This window comes from Phalangium opilio, unplaced genomic scaffold, assembly GCF_054372755.1.
Source record: "Phalangium opilio isolate 3A_F unplaced genomic scaffold, DU_Popi_V2 ptg000060l_1, whole genome shotgun sequence".
In the NCBI taxonomy this organism is placed as follows: Eukaryota; Metazoa; Arthropoda; class Arachnida; order Opiliones; family Phalangiidae; genus Phalangium; species Phalangium opilio.
The window spans coordinates 1,264,361-1,287,500 of NW_028324177.1; the positions used below are offsets into that span (position 1 = coordinate 1,264,361).

General features: G+C 38.8%; 1 protein-coding gene across 1 annotated transcript; it reads right to left on the bottom strand.

Annotated features, from left to right (window-relative positions):
- Positions 1 to 18,279: 18,279 nt before the first annotated feature.
- LOC149666142 (uncharacterized) lies at positions 18,280 to 22,759 on the bottom strand. The gene is made up of 4 exons (XM_089841489.1): positions 22,637 to 22,759; positions 20,254 to 20,375; positions 19,706 to 20,186; positions 18,280 to 19,634 (listed from the first exon to the last, which is right to left on the bottom strand). Exons 1-4 carry the CDS (start codon positions 22,757 to 22,759, stop codon positions 18,429 to 18,431), a joined length of 1,932 nt encoding a protein of 643 aa, XP_089697615.1. The 3' UTR covers positions 18,280 to 18,428.
- Positions 22,760 to 23,140: the final 381 nt, after the last annotated feature.

The following is a 23,140-nucleotide window of genomic DNA, read 5'->3' on the forward strand; positions in this document are numbered from 1 at the left end:
TCAGGATCTGAATTATATCCTGGATTAAGAAAAGAAGGATTGAGAGCCTCGGGGTCCAAGTTTGCTGCCTGGATTTTTGCCATGGTAAGGTTACTGCTTAACCCATCACATACTTATGCCATTCATTTAATTCTCGTCTCAAAGATGCGACAAAAGCACTCTGTAATCAAGTTTGAAAAAAGCCAGCATGGTGTACCGTGTACAAAAAAATAGCCCAAACTATTTTTCCAGCTTCCATTCACCGCCACTAGCATAAACACCAAGGCAGATGAAGCTATAGTTTGTTCCTCTTGCGTATTGTCCGAGACCTTTCCGTAATTGACAAACCCAGTGAATTTATCCCCACACCACGCTACATGTTTTGTAATAGACATTTCGTCTATGTCCAGAACGGCTAAGGTTGGATATTTATTTTTTTTAGCCGTTCGACGAAGAAACTCGAATCTTTGGCTGGTAAAACCAGGTTTTCCATCGATCCTAGCGGACCACTCTCTGATGGTGTTTTCATGTGGTAGACAAAAATGACTACGCAAAAACTGGTAAGCTTTTGGCGAATAAAAGTGAAGGGTTAATGCGAATTGCTTTAACTCATCTGAGAAGAGCCTTTTTGTCTGGTTGTTAGTTCCGAGTTCACTTAGTTCTTTGAATAGAGCTTTGGATGTAGTTGAAAACCTTTCATTGATGTTAACAAGATGCTCTTTAAGTAAAAAATTTTGGTCTTCCAACTCTCTTAGCAACTCTTGTAAATTTGTAATTTTTGTTCCCGTCTAGCGAGTTTCTCAGCGGCTCTTCTGAATTTTTTGGCAAGATTTTGGATCTTTTCCTCCAAAAATTTAACCTTTCTTTTTAGTGTTTTAACAAACCTTTCCGGGTCTCCACTATGGTAATAATAGGGTTCGAAAATTACGGTAATTTTGGAAAATGGTAAATTACGCCGTAATTTACCATTTTCAAAAATTATATTATGTTGATAGTTTTTAAGCTAAATAATAAAAAATATCACTTGAACACAGCTATTCTTTTCATAGCATAGTCTCGTACATTATATATAAACACTGAGTTTTGATGTTTGCAGCTCAAAATACTTTTGAACAGCAACATCCACTTTCTTCTTCGTACCAATTTTGCGAATTATTGCTATTTCACGTTTTTAGAACAAAATTCTAGAGAAGGCCCGATACCAGTTTAAACCGATACCGATATATCGGTTAAGTCAAATTTCGGTGCCGATAATTGGTATCGGTATGGGCCCATCTCTGGAAATTTCTAACAACTACAGCTTTCCAGCTGAAGCAAACGAACTCGACAACAAGAATAGACAAGAAAATCAAATTTCATTTCCTTAATAAAATTTTTCCCACGCTTGCCGTTCGACCTTCTATGACTTACTCATGTCTCATGGGAAGAAATAAGTGTGCATGTACGGGTAGAACAAATTATGGAGCTTTTAGACCATTTTCGAAGTGAAGAAAATGAAAACTCGGTGGTAAATTACCATCGTGGTAATTTACCAGCGTAAATTACCACGGTAATTACCGTTTTCGAAATTTACCCGAGAAAATCGTAAATTACAGTTACCCTGGTAATTTACCGTGTAAATTACCATGGTAATTAACCGATTTAGAACCCTAGGTAAGAATGATCCAACTATACAAAAATAATCAATTGCTTTTTAACTATATAAATAAATGCTGCTTTATATATTTATGTTAATATGTCTGTTTATTGTTAGAGTAAAGACTATAGCAATACCGAAAACGTACCATAACATCATCTAGTTCACCAGACGTATTTGAAGCGGTGCTGTTCTCAAGACTAGAGTAATCCGATGTAGCGTCGTAGGGATCCCCTGTTTCTCTTGAAATACTTACAGTGCAATCATCCAAGTGTTTATTTTCAGTGCCCTGATAAAAGTTACCGTTTTTGCTCCGATTGTTTGTTAGAAATAATTTGCCGCGATATATACCGAAAATGGAATATTTTCGAGTTCCGAGTGCGATAAATTAACCGGTTCGTTGCCTGGTAAGGTCTGATCTAATTCGCGAAAGTCACGAGTAGGGTTCTAAATCGGTTAATTACCATGGTAATTTACACGGTAAATTACCAGGGTAACTGTAATTTACGATTTTCTAGGGTAAATTACGAAAACGGTAATTACCCTGGTAATTACCGTGGTAATTTACGCTGGTAAATTACCACGATGGTAATTTACCACCGAGTTTTCATTTTCTTCACTTCGAAAATAGTCTAAAAGCTCCATAATTTGTTCTACCAGTGCATGCACACTTATTTCATCCCATGAGACATGAGTAGGTCATAGAAGGTCGAACGGCAAGCGTGGGAAAAATTTTATTAAGGAAATGAAATTTGATTTTCTTGTCTATTCCTGTTGTCGAGTTCGTTTGCTTCAGCTGGAAAGCTGTAGTTGTTAGAAATTTCCAGAGATGGGCCCATACCGATACCAATTATCGGCACCGAAATTTGACTTAACCGATATATCGGTATCGGTTTAAACTGGTATCGGGCCTTCTCTAGAATTTTGTTCTAAAAACGTGAAATAGCAATAATTCGCAAAATTGGTACGAAGAAGAAAGTGGATGTTGCTGTTCAAAAGTATTTTGAGCTGCAAACATCAAAACACGGTGTTTAAATAATGTAAGATACTATGCTATAAACAGAATAGCTGTGTTCAAGTGATATTTTTCATTATTTAGCTTAAAAACTATCAATATAATTTAATTTTTGAATTTTCGTAAATTACCATGAACGGTAATTTACGCGGTAAATTACGCCGTAATTTACCATTTTCCAAAATTACCGTAATTTTCGAACCCTAGTCGCGAGTCATTTCCTGAACCGATTGTGAGCTCCAGCTAATACTAATGTTACGATCTATTTCAAACTCTTTGAGAAACGATCTTTCATCCGGAACTTGAACATCAGCGGATTTATTCTCATTCCTAACGGGATTATCAACATCAAGTGGCGTATCTTTTTTACCATAAGATTTCTGTAATGAATATTTTTAAGTTTATGTGCTACTAGAGAACTTCTTTGTCTTTGAACCACCGAGTCTCTACTACGGAACCATATTTCTCTAGATTAACTAGGGTAATTAATCAAGAATATGTCTAATTAAAACCGCTAAAACCAGAGAAATTCTGCTCGAGTGCAATGAATACTCAATGCTAAAACCTACGCGTGATGCTCCGTGGTCAAAATTCAAAGTAAGACTGTCGCCGTGTATTTCTTTTTCAACTTTGTGCAAGTCCTTAGAGACAAATAAAATAATTATTATAAAACTCTTAATTGTATCTATTTTTTTTTAATAATGAACCTTCGATGGAAACGTGTTTTTATTAAGGCACAGTTTGCCATTTTGTAGTTCAATTTCACTTTTTAAGAAATGATGACTACAAACGTAATCACTCTTTGAAGCGACCCAATTTTCACGGTTTATGGTTTGTACCCACTTTTGGAGTAATTCAGGCTTAGAAAACGGAAACCTACACTTTCAGGAATGATATGCAAATTTTTACACCATATTTAAGTAACAGAGAAAATTAATCATACCTATGAAACGATAGTACGTTTGATGTACCTGAAATGTTTCGACAATGTTTGGACGCGCAGTTCTTAACCATTTTTAGATTTGAAACAAGAAATCAATAGGGGCAATACTTATAACATTTATTCAATTGAATGTTAAACCAAAAATAAAGTTTCTTTAGAAAAACATTTATTCCAAGTAAATGATACACCTTCCAAGTTTGAAAAAATATTAAGCCTAATTTAGATTTCGCGCCATTTCCCACGTGATATATTTGCCACCACTTTAGTTTGTCTCCGATAGATGGCGTTTTATACGGCTACCCCGGTCTGGCTACCGCCGTCAATTTAGCAGAACAGAATCCCAACAGAATCAGCAGAATCAACAGAACAAAAAAATCTTTTTCGAAAATTCAGCTGTACTCATGACGGAAAAATTGCTTCAGACCTATGAAAAATTCATAAAAATTTCACTAATACCATCCCTACAAAAGAAGAAAAACCAGATTATCTTAGCCTGACAAAATGGAATTGTCTTGAAAATAGAACCAAATACTGGAAAATGCTGGTTCATGATTTAATTACACAATTAAATTACCAAAAAGGGGTTCAAAAACCATATTATCTCGGCCCGTAACATGGAATCCTATTGAAAATTACACCAAATATTCCCTTTATTATAAGAAATCAAATGAGCTCTGTCACATTGCTGGAAAATGCCTACTTTGTGATTTAATTTTTCAATTAAATTACAACAAAGGGGCAGAAAAACCATATTATCTCAGCCCCCTAACATGGAATCCTATTGGAATTTTCACCTAGTATTTCCTTTATTATAAGAAATCAAACGAGCTCGGTCTCGTTGTTGGAAAATGTCTGGTTCTTGATTTAATTTCTGAATTAAATTACCACAAAGGGGGACAAAAACCATATTATATCAGCCCCTAACATGGAATCCTATTGAAATGTTCACCAACTATTCCCTTTATTATAAGGAATCAAATCACGTCGGTCTCGTTGTTGGTAAATGTCTGGTTCTTGATTTAATTACTAAATTAAATTACCACAAAGGGGGTGGAAAACCATATAATCTCAGCCCCCTAACATGGAATCCTATTGAACATTTCACCAAATATTCCCTTTATTATAAGGAATTAAACGAGCTCGGTCTCGTTGTTGGAAAATGTCTGGTTCCTGATTTAAATTTTCAATAACATTACAACAAAGAGGCAGAAAAACCATATTATCTCAGCCCCTAACATGGAATCCTACTGAAATTTTCACCAAATAGTCCCTGTCGCGTTATTTAAAGTGTTGACCAACTCAAAGTACCACGACGGCGAGTATAAAAATGAATAACTTTATTTTCTGTCCATTTGGACAACGTTTAACTAAATTAACACATGAGGCTAATGACTAGGGCTACTAAGACAATTTAAAACTCCGAGATTACAAGTTTAGAAGAAAGAAAACAAGTGACTTTTAAGATTAAGGGTTCACAGTATATATATAGTTAGTTTTTAGATCAAATTTAGGTAAAAAAACGATAAGAGCGTTTAACAAAAAAACTAGCTTCCATATGTCTATATTTTTTAAGTCTACTGGACTGTTTATGATTAATCGCGTCTCGGTGACCTTTTCGTTTCTGCCGGAAACAGTCCCTTTATTATAAGGAATCAAATGAGCTCGGTTTCGTTTTTGAAAATGTCTGTTTCATATTTATTTACTCAATTAAATTACCACATAGGGGGACAAAAACCATATTATCTCAGCCCCCTAACATGGAATCCTATTGAAAATTTCACCAAATATTCCCTTTATTATAAGGAATCAAACGAGCTCGGTCTCGATGTTGGTAAATGTCTGTTTCTTATTTAATTACTCAATTAAATTACCACAAAGGGGGACAAAAACATTATTATCTCAGCCCCCTAACATGGAATCCTATTGAACATTTCACCAAATATTCCCTTTATTGCAAGGAATTAAATGAGCTCGGTTTCGTTGTAGGAAAATGTCTGGTTCTTGATTTAATTACTCAATTAAATTACCACAAAGGGGGACAAAAACCTTATTATCTCGGCCCCCTAACATGGAATCCTATTGAACATTTCACCAAATATTCCCTTTATTATAATGAATCAAATGAGCTCTGTCACATTGCTGGAAAATGTCTAGTTCTTGATTTAATTTTTCAATTAAATTACAACAAAGGGGATGAAAAACCATATTATCTCAGCCCCCTAACATGGAATCCTATTGAAATGTTCACCAACTATTCCCTTTATTATAAGGAATCAAACGAGCTCGGTCTCGTTGTTGGAAAATACTAGTAAAATTAAATGCAATGCTTAACCTTACTAATATAATTAAATGCATTGCTTAACCTTACTACTACAATTAAATGCAATGCTTAAGCTTACTATTTAGAAAAATGAAAACAATACCTACATCTAAGATGTTGGTAGCCCCCCGGTTGTTTAAGGAATAGCTAGTTTTTCGGGTCAACAGTTCTTTACAGATGTCATTGACTTGGGTCAGATTTTTATTGTTTGGTTTTCAAGTATTTTGACTATAAGGTAAAATATAATATACGATGCGTAACTAATGGGTCAATGGCAGAGCTACATTTTTTTCTTTACACCCAATAAAGAATGAAGTAAGAAAGAGGGTTATGGTACTGCCTCACTTTAAATGGGACGTTTCTTACTTCCTTTATAATGTCTCTCACCTCACTCGTTGTCAATAGGGATTTCGCGGTTTCTCTCCTCTTTCTGTTCAATAACGCACCCCTTTTCCAACATTCAAAGAAATCGTGGGGAATTTTAAACCCCGAAAGAAGAATATAGTAGCTTTTGCCCCCGGGAAATTACAATTATAGCTTAAGTTAATTTTTTGAACTAAGGATTACGGGTAATCATTTTTATTGGGTAGATAATCGAGGTTCTATGACTAAGATTTACTGTACAGGTAATCATTTAAGAACATCTATGCGTTACGGGAAATCGTTTTACCATTGTTCGAGGGGCTACTCTCTCACGTTTTCTGTTGGATTTCCAGTATTACAATTACAACAGAAGTTAATTTATTGAAGTAAAGATTACGGTAATCATTTTAGAACAATTAAAGATAGCACATCATGCGCCTCTTCACTAAAAATATTATGTACGTCTTTTAAGGGTTAGGCATATGTTACGGGTAATCATTTTGGAGCCGTTAAAGGTATTGCATCAAGGGCTACTCACTCACGTTTTCCGATTGTGACGCACTAAAATAATTATAACATAAGTAAATAAATTGAATTTGGTAACCATTTCAGTGCAGTTAATGGTAGTGCATCGAGGGGCTATTGACACAATTTTTTTGTATGCCTGTTAACTACGGTAGGGTGTGGCTACTATTATGAGCCCAACCCTTGGGCCATCTTTTTTAGATCTCATTTCGTTTCCAGCTGTCGAGATTGGTTTGACTTTATTAGTAAAAAACTCTTCTTTTTAAACCTACTCTTTTCTCTGATTTAAGCGGTAAAAATGAAGTAAATTTTTACATACATTACAAAATATTCCTGAATATTACTATTTTATTTTAAGGATTTAAATATTTTTAAACTACATGCGGAAAATGCAATAAAAATGAGACATAAATCATACAGTTAAAAAATTCGTTTCTTTTAGCTAGGACCAAATAAAAGCCCATACAGCTCCGAAAATTTGGAACGATACATATGTACACTGCATAGCGGATATTATAAAAAAAACAATAATAAAAAAGTATAATACAAAAAGACAATAGGACATATAATAAAAATACAATGATTTTAAGTTACACAGGAAATTAGGACGAAGATTAAAATTTAAATATTTAGGAGTGGGTGCTGGCGGGGGTGCTGTCGGTACGGTGGCAGGCGAAATGACTGCAGGCGGTCCGGTGGCATGCGGAGTGGGTGCTTGCTTGCGTCTTCTTTTCGCCTCGCGCCGTTTCTCGCTTCCGCATCTCTTGTTCAGCACTTGCTGTTAGAGTTCTTCACCTGTTAATTTATTTGTTGGGAACTCCATTAGTAACGTCATTAAAGAAAATTAGTGAGCATGTAATCATTCTTGAAGTAATTATTACTTATAATAGTGGGACCAATTGAATTTGTATCACTCGTTACGTGAAATTCTCCTTCAAATGCCGACCTCCGGACAAGCTAACTATAAACTTGGTCACGCCAATATGATTAAAATTTCCACTTTTGGTCCAAGGGCTCAAAAGATGAGGCTTTACTTTTATCCACGTCCAAATACTGGTAACGTTAATATTTCCCGAAACCTCCGCAGGAAGCAGGAAATCTCCGATGAGGATACGAACAAACCTTAAATCAAAAATAAAAAAAATATATTTAACCTAGTTTTTGTTGGCTGATGAACAATAAAATTCCTTATAATTTAAAGTTTAGACTTTATTTAAATTACAAACTAGTAAAATACTCACATTATTCAAGAGACGATTTTCAGTTCTTAACTATTTATCACAGTATTATGAAAATAAACAAGATGGCCCCGGCCAGATTACACTTTTGCGCGCCCTCTAGTGAATAGAATTAGTATTACTATATGCATTGACCCCGACAAATTTATAATTTTCAGGTTTTTTTCCATTGTTTATAAAATAGCATTCCGATTATGAATAAAACCAATCTAGTAAGAATTTGGTTTACAGTTTAATTAAATAAGTAATTAACTGTAGTGTTCAAGTCTTGCTGGATTAATTAGGCTAGATATACTAAACAGTATCCAAGATTTATTCTACCATATGATTATGGTCATTCGTTACATTGGGTGGTAAGGATGCCGCTTGAGTGCGGATAAAGAAGTGAGGAGTGTTATGCTTAGAAAATGGGGGTTACAATCAATCGATATCTGAGGATGGGGCGCCATCTAGGTTGTGTTTGGAATAGGCGGGAAATACGAATATAGCAATACTCTCCCGTGAGATTAAAACCCAGTGACTGTATGAGTCTTAAGATAATGTGAGGGTTTAACAATAAAATTTGAAGATCATTGGCAACTTGTAATATTGCGCTATGCATTTGTAACAGTTTGGTTGAGCTTAATGAGGTAGATTGTAATTCAGATTTAACTTCGTTTCAGTCACTATTTTATACTGTCCTTTATGAGGTTATTGTTATTGTGGTGAAAAGTTTGTTTAAAGTCATTATTTATACTGTCCTTTATGAGGTTATTGTTATTATGGTGAAAAGTTTGTTTAAACGCATTATTTATACTGTCCTTCATGAGGTTATTGTTTTTATGGTGAAAACTTGGTTTAGCTGCTGTCTCATAGGTTGAGCCTTTCAGGCGCTCGTCTGTTTCGGAGTGGGTTGCGGCGAATTGGTGTCGCGGATGTGGTGGTGGTCCTTGGGACCAGTGACCCTCGCATTAATTATTATTTTACCGGTCCCACTATAAATTAAATTTGTAAAATGGTGAGAATAAAAAGCACGTAAAGACACAAAAGAAAAGAAGCTGAAAATTCTAATTGAATTTGAATTTTTTACTGTAGGAAAAAGTAGCATATAACAATCCATAACAGTTAACTTTTATTTCTTATCAAAATTTTTCAACTAGTTGCCACTAAATATCAATCAACATGTCTAATGATATTTGAAGTTCTTAATCCTTTTCTGAACTATCCTTATTCCTTATTGCATTTTACATAAATTCGGTGGCAATATCTTCTCTCGCTATCAGTAAGCCAGATAAAAATCTTGTAATGTGGCCATACACTACTGAGAAATACGACTACTGACAACTAGTACTGGCTATGGTCTAGACTGTCGACTACAAGAGTCTCATTCTAGAGTAAAGACGCTAGACAAGATCAATAGTCAATAGAATACAAAACTTTTGTAGGGAAGTTGTAGCCAAGGAGTACTAACTACCTAGGAGTAGAATTGGTAGAAAATGTGTTGAGCTAGAAAAATTCTAATAAGGAACCCCGAATTTATAAACTGGTCCCACCGTCTATTTTTTCCAAAAACCATAATTAATAAAGTGCTCCCTGATACCACTGACCCCAACTTTTGGAATAAATAAACTGGTCCGAGCAATTAATAAACTGGTTTGGGACTTGTAAACCTATCTTATTTCCTACCCTGTAGTGACGAGCCCAAAAATAAAGATGGCCGGAAGCTACGAGGTTTAAGCCTCGGTCTTTAGTGTATCGGGGAGACGGGGAGTCGGGGACTCGGGGTCCGAGAACGGGAGTTTCTGAAGCGTTTGCAAATCTTATTTAAATTTAGGCCTATATTTTTATTATTATGTAACCGATTTATATTACTGAACGAATTGTACCTTATACTGTAGCAGACCTTGTTAGTTAGGCCAAGGTTTTTCAACTGTTTCTGATATTTAACAAGTTATGCCAGCGCATGGATATTTTAAAATGCTTTCCTAACATTTGAATAAGGTACACACTTCGGCGTATGAGCCTGAGGTTAGGAAAAAACATTGCTTTAGTGACGATGGCCTAGGTTGCCAAACTAACAAAAAACTCTTGGCAACAGAGCTGCCAGAATACAAAGTTTAAGGAAGACAAAATAGTAAAATATTGCTAGTCCATTCTTAAACAAAATTATATGTTCTTTCTGGACTGGTACAGTTTTACTACCCCCATAATAGGAAAGGCCTATTAATAATTATCTTAATGTTCTTTTTATTAATGAGCTTAAGTTGTAAATTGTCCATGCCTTTTAATAATTATCTTAATGTTCTTTTTATTGATGATTGTTTATGTCTATTAATAATTATCTTAATGTTATTTTTATTGATGAGCTTAAGTTGTAAATTTTTAATTTGATACTTTCAAAGTAACGTTAATTAAACCTTCAATACCTTGATTTAACTTTTCATTTATAATCCTTATTTAATTTAAGGATGATGTCAGTTTGTAAGTCTCGTTAATTTAATTCCCCCTTTCCCACAGAGAGGGTCTGAAAATTTAAATCACTTGGCAGAGACTGGAGATCTTCAACATTCAGTGACAGACTCTGAATCTCAATGGGCATTTAAAAAACTGTATAAATTTAAATTGAAATTCCAAATTATAATTAAATACTTTTTGTTTGATACGTTGATATTAACGTAATCAATCCTTGAATACTCTATTGGTACTATCAACAACATCGTTAAATTTATTACTTAAATAATATAATTTTTTTAAATATAATAATCAAATTAGCGACTTATAATTAGTTTACTTTACATGAGTGTGTTTCATTGATTAAAATTACATTTCTAAAAATTGTTAGGTTGATAGCACTTTCATGTTTCATGTAGAAATTTCATATTTCCGTGGATGGAGAGATGAACACGTTGATTCCGTTTGTTGTTGATCGAAATTAGATTCATTTTGATCATAAATTTCATTTTATATTTTGAGTTGTTGATTTTATGAGATTGTTGATTTTATTTTTATAATTATCACTTACGTAACTGTTATTAGTAAATGAACCCAGCGAGAGTGGAAACTGCCAAAATGATTAGTTGATTCCGTTTGTCGTTGATTGAAATTAGTTTCAATTTGATCATAAATTTCATTTTATATCTTTGAGTTGTTGATTTTATTTTTATAATTATCACTTACGTAACTGTTATTAGTAGATGAACCCAGCGAAAGCGGAAACTGCCAAAATGATTAGTTAATTTTGCAAAGAATCTGCAATTTAATTCTGCAAAAATCTACCTATTATGTCAGTTCCGTTAAGTGATCATTTAATTTTAAACTTGCCAAACAAATAGTGAGCAATGGTACCTCCAAACTAGTTATAGTTTTAAAACGCTGACTCGAGTTTCATTTTGTTAATACATTTAATTTTATTAGTAAATCAACCTCCCTAACTTTTAAGCAGACGAGTCTAAAAAAACGATATCATTGGTGAAATTATAAAACTCTCTCTGCTTAGCGCGCCTTCTGTCGGGGAGAACCTTAATTTCTTTTTTGATTAATATGATAATATTAATTGTAATGTTTAAGTTCCCAAGTAGAAATATAATCTTGCCTAGGATTAAAAAGATATATAATAATTATAAATTGCAAAAAAAAAATTGCAAGCAACTGTCTCTCCTCCTCTAGCGCGATACTCGACAGCATCCAGTGGCGGGCGTCGGGGAGGTGGGGGGTCCATATCTAAAGCCAGACAGCTCTCTCTTTCTCTCTCTCGTCTCGTGGCGGGCGTCGGGGAGGTGGGGGGGGGGGTCCGTATCGTTGTACCTCTCTCTTCACTATAATTTATCTCGCTCTATGTTACAAGCAAGCGTGGCTTCGTGGTAACGCGCGCGCTCGGGCGTCTTCACTGACGTCTCGTATGGATTGGGACATCGGAGGTTCGAGGCCCGGCACCGACTGAAAAATAATTTCAATTGAAATTAAATACGTTACGCCACCTATGAGGTGTAACGTGAACTACGGATGAATTTCGAGTCGAAAAATCGCGGGAAATTTGATATTCAAAATATTTATTTAGTTGGAAATATCCGAACGCGCACGCGAAAAAAAGGGGGAAAAGGAAAAAAAAAGCGCCCAGCGTTCCAGCAAGGGACGGAACAATACTTTCGCTGCTCTAAAGAGCGCAAAAGTAAAAAGATTTTTCTATTCACTTTTGGCAGTATTTAAATTGGCTCGGAGAGTCAAAGTAAAGAGAGTGAAGTGTGCAACAGAAAATTCTGGTATTTATAGGTTGTTTATACAAAGGGTTCCTATCCTCGACCAATGAGAGGGCTATTATTTGCGGTAAAAGGAACTTTCATATATATAAGACCAATAAGAGGGTAGCTTTTTTGGGTAAAGCGTAGAAAACTCACGTTTATCCTTATTTTTATGAGAGATCGGACAATTGTCAAAATCCCTAACACTTCTCGGAAAATCTCGATTAAAATCTCACATGAAAAATCTCAAAATCTAAAAACCTCATTTTAAGGTCTATAAATTCTGATTTCTGTACATTAAAAGCCTTCCAAAATCGTTTTCAAATTCTCAAAATCGTGTTAAAATTTAATAATCTCAAGATTTAAAATATCCGACCCCTCAGATTCCCGTGTCAATAAAACCACGCTCGCTAGTCCTTTGCTCTCCATAGTGAAAGGATTGGCTTTGCCATTCTGACCACTATTTTCTTGCGACCTATCATGTCATTGATTGCTTGACTAGATATTGAGATATTCACAGTTCTTTAAACTTGACGATTTCGGGTAGCGTTGTTACTCGAGTACTTTTCCATGTTACCGTCTACGAGTTAGATTTTACTTTCTTCAATCTAATGTAAGTTTTTAATCGAAATTTATAAACTAGTGTCGTTTCGCCACAATCATAATTAGTTAATCAATAATCATAGTGATAGCTTACATTATTGCACTTTTAAGTATAGCAAAACCTCAATTTCTTATTAGTTGGGAAATTTTAGTTTAATAATATTTATAGTCATAGAAATTTGGAAGCTCTGTTAAATTTTAGGTATTCGTTAGAAAACAATAAGCATGGGTGGTTTTGCTAACAATCACAGAGAAGTTACTAACGACTAGCTATTCGCTGCGATGCTACAAGCGATAAACAATGATTTTGAGAAAGTAAAAGAGTTTTCTGGTAGTTTCAGACCAGTGTTGAAGGAAGTAGTTAAGATTTTAGGTTGTGTTAAGAGCAAAGATGTTAAATCAAATGCCTACATCAAAGCTTCACGTTGCTTCCATTCGCGGTATCAGTTAAACTATCGGGGTTTAAAAGATTATGTTACACATATGGTTGAACAAATGATAGCGACCTATTTCGTGCTTATCAAAGAAATCCAATCCCTAACTAACCAAACCGTAACTGACGCAAGTGTTTCTTCCGAATATTTCCCCGACCAAAATGTTTCTTCCGAATCTTTCCCTGACCAAACTATTACCCCCGAATCTTTCCCTGACCAAACTATTACTCCCGAATCTTTCCCTGACCAAACTATTACTCCCGAATCTTTCCCTGACCAAACTATTACTCCCGAATATTTCCCTGACCAAACTATTACTCCCGAATATTTCCCTGACCAAACTATTACGCCCGAATACGTCCCTGACCAAACATTTACCATGAAAACTCTGCCAGCTTAGTTAGACGACCAAATTATGCCTGTCCAAAACGTTTCTACTCAAACCTTAATTGTTGAGCCAGTATGTAACCACGTTTCTACCCAAACCTTAATTGTTGAACCAGTAGGAAGAAGCGTTTGTACCCAAACCTTAATTGTTCAACCATTATGTAACCACGTTTCTACACAAACCTTAATTGTTCAACCATTATGTAACCACGTTTCTACACAAACCTTAATTGTTGAACCACTATGTAATCACGTGTCTTTCCAAACCCTACCTGTCCAAATTCTAGACTACCAAGTTGCATCTCTCCAAAACGTTGCAGAAGATGGCTTAAATCATGAGGTTAATTGTACCAACAAAAATAGAAATATTTTAGATCTTAAATCTGTGGGCCTACAAGTTCAGAAATCAGAAAGGTCAATAAAACCTAAACGAGATCTAGATATTGTTGAGGAAAAAGACGGTCCTTTAGTTTAACGCGGGCAGTTTAGCCTTTTCTCGGTCGTTCCCGTACTCTAAGGGGTCCCCTACTAAATCTAGGCAAGACTTAGGCCTCGTCTCTAGCTTTTCGTGGGTCCTTGGTGGTGGTTCGCCCGAGAAGGAGCTGCCAAGACTGGCCTTTCTACCTCGGGGTCCCCCTTTTATATCCTGTGGACCCTCTTTGTTTGGTCATCGCTAGAGCGTCGGCCTATAGAGTACGGGGAAAACCCAAGCTAGCCACGACTGGCCCGTGTTTATTTACAAGAATATATAGTATGGTTACAAGAATGCGCTACAAGAATATATAGTATGATTACAAGAATGCGCTACAAGAATATATAGTATGATTACAAGAATGTATTTAGTTATTAGCATGAGTGAAATATTATTTCATAACACATCCCCCCAACTAAGACAAATCGTCCCGATTTTTTTTTTGTTTGCTTCGCTCGATGATAACTGATGTGAGTCTTTGTCTTACTCTAAACACGAGAAGAATGTCTTAAGTTGACGCGTCGTAGCGTTGAACCGGCCGCCTGTCACGTGTACTTCGTCGGAGGCTTGGCGGGGGAGGTGGGATACGTATATCAGATGGCCAGGAAGAGTTATTCGGTATTGTCCAGGTTTCGACGTGGTCCGAAAAGGTAACGTTCTTTTTCGGCTGTAGAGCTTCGGGAGGTTTCGGTGCGCGGGGTGGGTCTCGTGTAGTAGGGGTGCCCACGTTGCAATTGTTATCCTCGGAATTCCACTCTTCGTCGCTAGAGTGGGGATCTTCCTCAGTGTCGATGTCGGCTTTTGGGATATAACTCTTCATCCGGGATACGTGCACTATGTCTCTTTTGCCACGTCTGTTTTCGATCACGTAGTTAACCGGAGGGATTACATCAAGTACCCGAAATGGTCCGTGGAACTGATGCAATAGTTTCTCTGATCGACCAACCTTCCTGGTTGGTGTTTTCACGTAGACTAGATCGTCCTTTTGATATCGTTGGTCACCCCGTCCTTCGTCGTACTGCTCTTTACTTTTTTGTTTAGTATGGATTTCACGTTGCATCACGATGTCGCGGACTAACGTTAAGTTCTTTTGTAAAGTCTTACTGTCCTCCAGGTTGGTGTCGAGGATGACATCTATTGGTAGAGTGGCTTCGCGGCCGTAAACAAGGACGAAGGGTGAATAGCCGGTCGTGGCGTGTTTTGAAGTGTTGTACGCGAATGTTACAAAAGGTAAGCTCGTATCCCAATCTTTCTGGTCTGTGGAGACATACTGGCTGATCATTTCCGCTAGGGTCCTGTTGAAACGTTCGCAGAGACCGTTTGTTTGCGGATGGTACGCAGTTGTACGGATGTGTTTTGTGGAGACCAGTTTGAGTGTTTCTTCGGTTAGCTGTGCCAAAAAGTGGCTTCCTCGGTCACTAACTATTTCTTTCGGTGCGCCATGACGTAATACCACATTTTCTACAAAGGCGTTAGCTGCTGACTTGGCAGATGCGTCTTTTGTTGCTATGCACTCTACCCATTTGCTATGATAGTCCGTAATTACGAGAATATAGCGATTTTCGTTATACGACACCCGGAAGGGGCCGAGATAATCGATTCCGACGCGTTGAAATGGTGCGGCTGCCGTGGTCAAAGGCTGTAGCGGTCCGTTTGGTTTCGTACATGGGTTCTTTCTTGTTTGGCAATCCGGACATGATAATACGTAATTGGAGACTGTGGCAAACATTTTTGGCCAGAAAAATCGTAATCGTACCTTCTCCCAAGTGCGTTTTAGCCCGAGGTGACCTGCCGTGGAGTCGTCGTGGCAGGCGTACATAACCTCGTTTCTCAAACCCTTTGGTATGACTAATGCTTCATGGTATTCCTCGGTTCCTTTTGCTCGTCTAAACAGTTTGTTTTCCCTTATTGTGAAGGCCCTGGCAGTCCGTTTTATCTTTCTGTTGGTATTTTGCGAGGGGTCTTCCAGGTAATTTATAATGTCTCTGCAGAATGGGTCCTTTTCTTGTAGCTCTCGAACGTTGATTTTGTCCAGTACGGTTAGCGATTCTGTATCATCACTTTCCGTTGGAGTGGTCAGAAAACAGTAATGCTCGTTTTCTTCGTATGTTGTCGGATCGGTTTCGTGGGATTGGGTGGAGCCAGGGTTCTTGTTGCGAGATAATGCGTCCGCGTCTTGATTCTTCCGTCCTGGTTTATATTTTATCTCAAGATTGAATTCTTGGAGTAGGAGGGACCACCGCAACAGTCTGCCGTTTGTATGCTTGGCAGTTAACAACCATGTCAAGCTGACGTGATCTGTTATAACTTTTACGGGTGCCCCAAAGATGTATTGGCGAAATTGTTTGCAGGCGTATACAACGGCGAGGCATTCTTTTTCCGGGATAGAATAATTTCGCTCATGTGCGTTCAGGTGGCGACTGACATAGGCTATGGGGTGTTCTTCTTTTCCGATCTTCTGTATCAGGACGGCCCCTATGCCGTACTCGCAGGCATCACTATGAATTTCCGTTTCCAAGGTTGCGTCGAAGTGCCGTAGTACTGGTGTAGTAGTAAGCTTGGTTTTTAGTTCATCGAAGGCAGCTTGGCACGAGTCGTCCCATTGGAATTTGGTATACTTCTTGGTTAATTCTGTCAGTGGTTTTGCCGTTGTGGAAAAATTCTTCACGAATCTTCGGTAATAATTACAAAGTCCGAGGAAGCTCTGAACTTCCTTTATTGTCTCTGGGACCTTGAAGTTGCGGACAGACTGTATTTTTTCTGGATCGGGACGTGTAGTTTCGCCGTCAACGATGTGGCCAAGGTAATGGATGGAAGGTTGTGCGATAGAGCATTTACTTGGTTTTAGCTTAAGATTGGCCTTTTGCAAGAGGGAAAACACTTCGTGGAGGTGCTGCATATGTTGGTCGAAGGTTTTGGAGAATACTACGATGTCGTCGAGATACGCGAGACATACCTTCCACAGTAGTTGGGCTAAGACTTTATTGATCATCCGTTGGAATGTGGCAGGGGCGTTACATAATCCGAAAGGGAGTACGTTGAATTCGAAGAGCCCTTCAGAACTAGAAAAGGCAGTTTTTTCTTTGTCTTCTTCCGCAAGTTCGATTTGCCAGTAGCCGGCGGCCAAATCCAAGGTGGTGAAATATTTTGCTCCTCGTAATGTCTCTAGGATATCTTGCACGTGTGGGAGGGGATGTACGTCCTTCTTCGTGATATTGTTTACTTTGCGGAAGTCGATGCAGAACCGCCATCCTTTATCCTTTTTTCTGACAAGTACGATGGGGCTTGACCAGGGTGATTCAGATTCCCGTATAACTCCCTGGCCCAACATTTCATGGATTTGTTCACGTATAATATCTCTCTCGAATGCCGACTGACGGTAGGGGTGTTGGTGAATGGGGGATTCGTCTCCCGTATTGATGCGGTGTTGGATGGTTGAAATGCGACCCAGGTCCCAGGGGGATGACGCGAATATGGACGAGTACTCTTCTAGTAGGTTTCTGACTTGCTGTTTTTTATCGCCATTTAGTTGGTCGTTAATATGGACTTCGGTGGTACACGCAGGGATTTTGCTTGAGGGTGCGGTTGTAGCTAGTTGGACGTTTTGGAGGGGTAAGGCGTGTCCCAGTTTGTGACCCTTGTGTAGGTAAATTGCGCGGTTTGTCGGATTGGCTACCCTTGTCCATCCAATGTTGTCTTTGATGGACGTGAGTGAACGAGCTATTATTATATCTTGTCGTGGGTGGTCGAGAGGTTCGATATAGTTTGTACCATCCCGTTTAATATTGATTTCGATGAGTGCTTCGGATTGAGCGGGTATGGAGGTGCCTTGCGCGCAGTAAACGTTTCGTATGCCTTCGTTTTCCTTGGCAGGGGCCGATTGGTATCTTATCGGGAACTCTTGGTCATCCACGTGTATTTTTTGTTCCAGGAAGTCCAGGATGACTTTGTTTTTTGAACAGAACGGGAGCCCGCAGAGAACGTCGAACGGGAAACCGTCGATAATCAGTGCTTCCAGGGGGTATGCCTTACTCCCGATTTTCACCCATAAGCTCGTAACCCCAGTGGAGTGTGTTAGTTCCCCGCTAATGACCCGGATAGGGGAAGGTGTCGTGGGTGTAATGTCTGCACCAATAAGAGTCGCAAGTTTTCTGGAAATAACGTTTATTTGGGACCCAGTGTCAATCGTTAAGGTTACATGTTCTTTGTCAATAAATGCCGGAATATTTAAGAGTTCGTTATAGAATGAGAAGTTAGCGTGATATCGGGGTCCTCTGGTGTCATCGGGCGGAGCTCCTAAGCCCTCAGAAAAGGGTTTCCCGGACGTGGTGCAGGGGAAGGAGAGCGGCCACGATTTTCGTAAAAACGGTTCGATTGAGCTTCTGGTCGGGAGGCGGGACCATCTGCTGCGGGACTGCGGGCTCGGTAGTCACTCCGACGAGGTCCTCGGTTTGAGAAATTGTAGTCGTTCTGATGATCGCGGGAGCGGCTTTGGTTTCGGCAATTTCTCTGTACGTGGCCTGAGCGACCACATGAGTAGCAAATAGGTGATCCCGTTTCGGTACGGCTAGTTGGTGGGGGTATATATCTTCGGGGTGCTTGAAGCTGGTCTTCTATGCGTTCGAGAGTTATAGTCATCTTTTTGATGGCGTCAGCGAGGGCGTCGTCGTTAGCTTTCGGTTCCGGTGTTGTTTGAAGAAAGCTTACAGGTGCCGCGAACGGGTTCTGGGCTATAGTGTTAAGAGGATAGCCCATTATCGGTGGGGTGGTGACGTGATTTGTGGCAAACCCGGTGGAGTTGGTGAAGAGGTTGTAGGGATAGTCGGGTCGTAGCGTCATGAGCGAGGCTCGGCTTAGCCTTTGTAGTTTTTCAAGAAAGTCCGATGGGGATGTAGGGTTCATCACAATCATCTTTTCTATCAACTGGGGTTGTAACCCTCGCAAAAGGTGCCGTAATTTGTCGCTGTCGGGCATGTTTGGGTCGACACGGGAGCAGAGTAGAAGAACGTCATAAAAATATTGGTCGTACGATTCTTGGGGTTGTTGTGTCCGCTGCAATAGTCGAATATGGGAGAGCTCGTGAAAGCTCTGGCTACGGAAGGTATTCGTTAATTGGGTTTTCCACTGTTGCCATGTTCTTTGAGTGCCATTTAATTCGGATAACTGGGTCCCAAACCATTTTTTCGCGTCGCCGTCTAGGGTGACGCAGAGTAGTTCGCTCTTCTTATCGTCGTCCCACCCGTTGAGTTTACATACGTGTTCAAACCAAGTCAGCCATTCGTTGATATCTTCGTCGTGTGTCCCTCGGAAAACGGGAGGAGTAAAATTATTATTTCGCCGTAGATTCGTGTTTAATTGCGTGATCGTAGCTTGTAATTCGGCAGCCATGGCGACTTCGGCTTCCAGGCGCAGCTGCACGAGTTGTTTCTTCAGTTCTCGTTCACTAGAGAGTTCGGGGTGTAAGTGATTTGGTTTTTGGCTTCGGGTGATTGGCGCGAACCTCTGAAGTGGTTTATCCAGAATGAGTGTTACTCGAAGAGGGAGAAAATTTTGTTAAAGCCGTCTTCGATTGCTTGCGAATTGGGGTGGGTGGTTTTTTGGCCCTCGGCTCGCGAGTCGCGGTAGGTGACGTTCTCGACCTCGGAACTTGGTTTACGGGTGTCACGGCGTTGATGAGTTTCTGGCTTGGACGGGGGTTTCCACGTTGCGGGCTTAAAAAAGACGCCTCTTTCAACCTGCTGGTAATAGAAAATCCTTTTTTCCTCTCCGGAGACTCGGCTTTCGATATCGCGTAGTTTCGCGTAGTCAGCTGGGGACGGGTGGCTCTTTGTTCTAATTGCTTCGTTTAACGCGGCGGCTTGTTTGGAGTACTTGTTTCTCAGTTTTTTGTGTTTTCGTAGGAGCTGGTTTGCTTTACGGGCGGCTTTAGGATCTCTGCTTCCGGCAGCGTCGGTTAGGATGGGGGCGTACAAGTTCCTTTTTTGCCGGCGGTTACTGCGTCTGGCTCGCTGGTTTATACGTTTCGCGGGAAGTTCGTCTCTTGAAACACTGGTCCTACGAGAGTCCGCGTTCATTGGTCCGGCGTTTAGTACGGTATACTCCGGCGTCTAGGTTTCGGTACAGTTCGGTAGCGGTCCGGCGTTTAGTACGGTATACTCCGGCGTCTAGGTTTCGGTACAGTTCGGTAGCGGGCTTTTTTCCGTTGCCCGGCACCTCCACCACGTGTTGAGGAAAAAGACGGTCCTTTAGTTTAACGCGGGCAGTTTAGCCTTTTCTCGGTCGTTCCCGTACTCTAAGGGGTCCCCTACTAAATCTAGGCAAGACTTAGGCCTCGTCTCTAGCTTTTCGTGGGTCCTTGGTGGTGGTTCGCCCGAGAAGGAGCTGCCAAGACTGGCCTTTCTACCTCGGGGTCCCCCTTTTATATCCTGTGGACCCTCTTTGTTTGGTCATCGCTAGAGCGTCGGCCTATAGAGTACGGGGAAAACCCAAGCTAGCCACGACTGGCCCGTGTTTATTTACAAGAATATATAGTATGGTTACAAGAATGCGCTACCAGAATATATAGTATGATTACAAGAATGCGCTACAAGAATATATAGTATGATTACAAGAATGTATTTAGTTATTAGCATGAGTGAAATATTATTTCATAACAATATGTTTTACCCTACTTTTTCCAAAACCACTACGGAGGTTTTTTGCTTGTGTCAAAAAATAGATGATAAACCATCATATTTTCAGTGTACAAAATGTGAACAGTGGTTCCATTTTAGATGCGTAGGCTTAAGTGAGGGTGTCCTCCCATTGGATCGAATCCCATTCGACCGAATTCCCAATCGACCGATTTTATCTGAAATATGATTTTAAATCCCACCGTTTGTGCGGTTTCGGTCTATTGGGATTTTTATTAGGAATATTATTATTACTTATAAGGCTATATAAATTAATTTGGTGATAGCAACTTTCGTCTCACCGTGGCGCAGTGGAAGAGTATCGGACTACCGTGCGATAGTAATTGGATCGATTCCCCGAAAGAAAAAGTAAACTACGTAATAATAGTTTCATGCAATTGATTATTAATTTCATTTGAACTTAATTGCAGTTACGTTAAACAGTGTGGGAACCTATAAAGTAATAAAAAATACTATTGCAATAATGGCCTTTGAGTATTTGAAATATTTTGCGTAAATTTTATTAAAATTACGGTAATATTTTAGAGGGGTAAGGTTATGTCAAATCAGGTTAGGTTAGGTTGGGTTGGGTTAGGTTAGGTTAGATTAGGTTAGGTTTGGTTGGGTTAGGTTAGATTAGGTTAGGTTTGGTTAGGTTATGTTTTGTTAGGTTGGGTAAGGTAGGGTAAGGTTAGGTTATGTTTTGTTAGGTTGGGTTAGGTTATGTTTTTTAGGTTGGGTTAGGTAGGGTAAGGTCAGGTTATGTTTTGTAAGGTTAGGTTTTGTTAGGTTAGGTTAGGTTGGGTTCGGTTGGGTTAGGTTAGATTTGGTTAGGTTATGTTTTTAGTATGGGTTAGGTAGGGTAAGGTTAGGTTATGTTTTGTTAGGTTGGGTTGGGTTAGGTTAGGTTGGGTTGGGTTGGGTTAGGTTAGATTAGGTTTGGTTAGGTTATGTTTTTAGGTTGGGTTAGGTAGGGTAAGGTTAGGTTATGTTTTGTTAGGTTGGGTTAGGTTAGGTTAGGTTAGGTTCGGTTGGGTTAGGTTAAATTAGGTTAGGTTAAGTTAGGTTAGGTTAGGTTAGGTTAGGTTAAGTTAGGTTAGGATTACAAGTGGTAGGATAACCGATATTCCATAATATTTTTATTTATATTGAGGTCCTTGCATAATAAAAGAGGGCCTTTTCCAACAAATTCTTTTTGGAGCAATTAACGCTGCATTTTTTAAGTTCCTTGAACAATAAATTTATGCCTTTTCCAAAATATTGATTGTTTTACGGGTCATTTCAGGTTGGCTTTGAGTCGGCTCGGTTACAATAGAGGCATCCTTTTAAACTTGGGATTTGACAATCACAGTATCATTATTTACATAGGAAAGTGTATTGATAGACGCAAGCTTAAGGACAAGGGAATTGTATTAAACGAAAAGAGGTTTTTTTCAATTCGGTTTTAAAATACGGCGTTAAAAATAATAGCAATGAAAATTTTAAGATAATAAACTCGCACATTTTGGCTATATTCGGTCCAACGGGATTCGGTTCAATGGGACATTCGGTCTAATGGGATTCGGCCCAATGGGCCAGCAGCTAAGTGAGAGCCTTAGTACAGAGGATCAGGTTAGATTAAATGAAAAAATTAAATGTCCAATTTGTGAAAAACCAGTTTGGAGGCGAGGAATTGAAAATTGTTTTCAAAATTGTTGGCTATCTTCCTTATTTCAAGTACTAACGGAATCACCGTCCTTGATCTAAACAACATATCTGACGCCTTTATTTTAGACTTTTTTTCTAAACTTAAAGTAGATTCGCTTACTCCTATAAAAGCATCCCAAGTTGTGCCATTTTAAAGCACTTAGAAACATTATCAGGATCAATGTTAGAATTTTCTAAAACGCAGGACCCATTAGATATTCTTAACTTAATTTTATCACATTTAGGCGAGGGTTTCAATACTAATTTCATGGCTGAATACTCTTGTTCGGAGTGTGGAAACACTGCCTCACAAGAGGACTCTGTAGTTAAATATATGTTTCTGGAAAAAGGAAAAAACTAAAATTTCGGAATACGCATCTGAAATGGTACCACAAGAGAAGAATTGTTCAGGAGGATTTAAAAAAATAAGCTTAGTTAATACCCAATTTAGCCCCCATAGAACAATAGTTTTCTGCTGCCCCTGGGCCCTTGGGGTAGACTCCAAAAACAGGCAACACTGAGGCAACACTGGAAAACTAGATCGATTATTCAGGATATAAGTATAAATTGAAAGGTAGCGTGGTTCAAACTGGGGAGATAAATGAAGGCAGTAATTATATCGGCTATACTCGGCTAATTTCAAACAACTGG